The sequence below is a fragment of the Nyctibius grandis genome, chromosome Z (assembly GCF_013368605.1).
Source record: "Nyctibius grandis isolate bNycGra1 chromosome Z, bNycGra1.pri, whole genome shotgun sequence".
NCBI lineage: Eukaryota > Metazoa > Chordata > Aves > Nyctibiiformes > Nyctibiidae > Nyctibius > Nyctibius grandis.
This window is the reverse complement of record NC_090695.1, coordinates 71,476,662-71,480,800: the sequence shown is the minus strand read 5'-3', so window position 1 is coordinate 71,480,800 and position 4,139 is coordinate 71,476,662. Positions and strand designations below refer to the sequence as shown.

At 52.6% G+C, this 4,139-nt stretch overlaps 1 protein-coding gene across 1 annotated transcript; it reads left to right on the top strand.

The window, feature by feature from the left end:
- SPINK4 (serine peptidase inhibitor Kazal type 4) lies at positions 1-3,054 on the top strand. Its single transcript, XM_068423986.1, has 4 exons — positions 1-64; positions 1,077-1,111; positions 1,422-1,534; positions 3,000-3,054. The coding sequence occupies exons 1-4, from the start codon at positions 1-3 to the stop codon at positions 3,052-3,054; spliced, it is 267 nt and encodes an 88-aa protein (XP_068280087.1).
- Positions 3,055-4,139: the final 1,085 nt, after the last annotated feature.

Here is a 4,139-nt window from a genome sequence, read left to right as displayed (position 1 = left end):
ATGCCTGCGAGGGAGCTGGTGGTGGTGGTGGTGGCGGCACTGGTGACTCTTGTTGCTGCTGGGGGTAAGTCTACTCTGCTGCTGGCAGCCAGCTCTTTGGTGGCTGGTCGGGAAACACAGAGGGACCAAAAATGGGTGGGAAGGCAGAAAGACCCAGAAACTCCAGTACGGAGAGGAGGGAAGGAGGGCAAGCAAACACAGCAGCAATGTGGTGGGGAAGAAGGACTGGAGCAAACACACCATGCCTTATTAGCAGTTTGGGGCAAGGGTTACGGGCTGGTTTATTGGCCATATTGCACTTGGGAGAGGGATGGGAGAGGGGACAGCCTGTGATGCGAATGGGAACCGAGATCTGGGGGGACAGCACATACACTGGGGTGGCAGCTACTGTTGTTTCTGCCTCCATGAAGATCTGCAAGCCTTTGCAAGAGCACTACATGCTCAGCATGTTCAGGTGGGAAGCAGCTGTTTGTAGGCTCTGGAAAACCAGTGCTACCTAGGTGCACGTAGTGGTGGAACTGCAGCAGCCTGTGTGCAAGCCCTCATGCTCCCAGGACACTTGTGCACCACGCAGACTGGCTGTGATCTGTTGCTACTGCTTTGCCTGACTGCAGAAAGGGAACCCACCAAATGCAGCTCTCCCTGGGGAATGACTGTTGTCTGGCTGTGCAGCGTCACACAGCCTCAGCCCTCCACAGGTACCTCATGTCCCCATGCAGCACTGCATGGGTTCAGGTTTCCCAGGATGTGTTGGATGATCTATGGAGCTCCTGGTCCAGAGACTGGGAGAGAAGGCTGTCAGGAGAGGGGTTAGGATGTGGGAACAGGCATTCACAGCTTTGTCTGAGCCAGCTCAGCTGCGGATGGAGGCTGTGCACTGTGCTGCTGGAAGGGTAGAGGATGGCATGCAGCAAACTGATCTCCCCTCACAAAACCCACACAGCTGTTCCAGGTCCTGAGTGGGCCCTGCACAACCCTGCCTTCCCTTTGGTTTGGACATGACCTTCTGTCGATGCCTCATGCTCCTGCCACCAGTCACAGGTGTGCCACACTGATGGGTCTCTGCTCTGTTTCAGGGGCAGAGCTGAATGAAGGGAATGGCCTGAGAAAGGTAAGAGGTTTCTGGTTTTACTTGTTCATGACCTGAGACAGGATTTAGTGCCTGGCATGCCTAGGAGAAAGGCTGTTCCTAGCAATCATCCCCAGCCTTATGGGTACTGGTGCTCCAGCATCAAACCCGCATCAAAGCCCAAGCTGTGAGTCCCACTGAGGGATGCTTTCCTGCTCTGTGTGCACGTCCTGCCCTGTCTGGGGCAGAGAGAACCAGGTCGCCAGTGGCACTTGCTCCTGCCGTGGTGCTGTGGAAGGAAGACACGAGTGCTGCTGGCACTGAAGCGTGTGCTGCGGTTTCTCCCTTCCAGCCAGTGTGTGGAGACATGGTCGAGCTGCAGGCCTGCCCCCTCCTGCACTTGCCTGTCTGTGGGACTGATGGGAACACCTACGCCAATGAATGCCAGCTCTGTGTGCAGCAAATGTAAGTTCATGCCCTTGGCAGAGACCTCCAGGGGCTCTAATTTTGGCTGTCTGAAACCAGGCTTGTGTCAAATACCATCATTCAGGCTCCCCCTTTCCCGGGGAAAGCCACGGCAGATGGGAAGCACACGCGTTCCTGCTAGCAAAGTGGAAGAGGAATTTTTCATGTCAGTTGAGCTGGGCGCTGGGCTGTGAAGCCTGTGAGATTCACCCTCCTGCGCTGGCAGTGCCCGCGGATAGGTGGAGGCATGCACCCAGCCCTTGCCTGCAGGTCCCTGCCTCATCCTTGGCACCATGTTTAGTGACTACTGTGCGGCTGCAGGCCGAGGGATTTAGCTCATTGTGTTGGCAGGGGACTAATCCCACAGAAGAGATGAATATTCATCCATTGGATTAGCTTGCTAAATCAGACCACTCTGTGGCTGCATGATCAGCAGATCCAAAAGGTGAGGTCAGCAGTCTGTGGCCAGGAGACCCTCCAACACGAGTGCCTGCAAGCTGGCAACAAAACAGATGCTCTGTAGAGGATGGGGAAGGTCTCACCGTCTGTGCTGCCTGCAATTAGAGAAGGGAGAGTTGAACTTAGATGGGCAAAATGTTGCTAGTCTGGGCAGTCAAATAGCACCACTAAGTCCTTCAAAGAGACCTCTGTGAATGCAGATGCCCAGTTATGTGCCTTACGGCTTTTTTGGCAGAGTTTCAAGCCAAAGGTACTGCCAGAAACTTGAGAACTAGGACAACAGGGACCTCATGAGAAGCACAAGGGTTGCTTTGGGACAGTGATTTGGTCCCGGTTGGGAAGTGACTGTCTGAGCAGGGGATCCTGCTGGGAAGGGACCGAGGGTGAAGATGAGGTTGAACACAACTCAGCAATGAACTTGCATGGCAAATAATACAAACTGTGTTCTGGGCTGCAGGAGGAGAGGGATGACCAGCTTGTCAAGGGAAGCTGCAAGGAGGTGTGAAGGAGCTGCGTCTGGCTAGTCTGGGGACAGAGAGGCTTGGGGGGATCTAGCAGCAGCCTACGGTTGCAAATGGCATGAAGCCACACTCTTTGTGGTAGCAGGTGATGCAACACAGGGAAACAGCCACAAGCAGCAGCCCCAAAGGGTACAGGCTGGACATGGGGGAAATCCCTTCCCCAGGATGGGGAGGTAAAGGGGGTCTCCATCCTTGGGGAGGTGGTGGTTAGAGCTCAGACAGAGCCACGGCCACCATAACCTCACACTGGGGACAGCCCTGCTGTGAGCAGGTTGGACTGGAGACCCAGCATCAGTGCTGCATGCCCAGGGAGGGGACATCTGTGGACCAGGATGGCTTGCAGTCACCTCAGCTTTTTAGACTGGAAAATGAGCAAGCCAATTTTATAATAGTCAGCTCCATTCCATGGGCTGGACAGGAGCCAAGGTATGACTTGGGGAGGATTTTTTTGAGCTCTTACTCTTTTTTTTCCTACGTTATTCTAGGAAAACCAGGCAAGACATCCAGATTTTGAAAGACGGGGAGTGTCAAGCTATCTGAGCTTTCTGGTAGCTTTCCTGAGCCTAAAAACAGGTGATTAATTGATCCTGGGTGCTCTGTGCTGATGGCACATTTAAGGTAGCAATGGTGAATAAAATGATATGCACAATCACATTTCAACAGCACTTTTTTATGTAAGGCTGAGGAAAAACAGCACAAGCCCGTTTCCACAAAGGGCTACTAAAAGCGTACAGTCAAAGCATTCATTTCAAATCCACATCACATACTAGGGCTCTGCACTGTGAGTATTATTTCACCCACGTTCCTGTGAGAAAGGCCACGTGGGAGTAGCAAGAAACACACAGATCCTGGTGAAGAAGGTGCTGAACAAGTGCAGCGTTTTGCTGTAGGAAGCAATTTAGCAAAGGGAAAATAAAGTTTCTTCAGCGTGGGAGAAGATCACTCCCTGGCTCGCTAGTCAACAGCACCGCTTCCAAAGCTAATGTAAATTGCAAACAGTGTCATCTGCACTTCACATATTAGATGTTATTCAGGTTTTTATTCAAGAGCCTTTCACAACCGGAATCAGCCCAGATAATACACGGGGGCATGGAAAGAGCCAGAGCGGAGACCCTGAACGCAAGGGACACTGGATATCTGCTCCAGCACTTGAGAGCAACCTCCAAACTGAACTAATTACCCAGAAATGCTCTCTGGGAACTGCAGATTCCCAACCAGTTGCCAAATGTCAGGTCTAGGTTGCTTGTGGTGTCAGGGCCATCTTTGGGACTGTGGCAGGGCACAGTCCAACCAAGGTAACAGTGTAAGTGTGCATCAGCAGTCCTTGGGGCTGCCTCTGCTCTTTCACCTCCCACTTCTACCAGATGGGACACAACCCACCTTTCACAAGATACCTGTATCGAGGTTGTACAACTTGGGTATGCAAGGGGCTCCCTTTGCTCGCAGCTGCAGAGATCAGAGGGCACTGGCTAATCCAGGACTTGCCTCCTGAGTTCAGTTCAGTCCTGCACCACATGTTGTATTCCTACAGAATGACCGGTTGAGATTTCTGATCAGCTTTAGCAAAAAGTGCTTCAGTGTGAACTGAAACCCTCCAAGGACAGGCCTGTGCTCACCCATGCTGC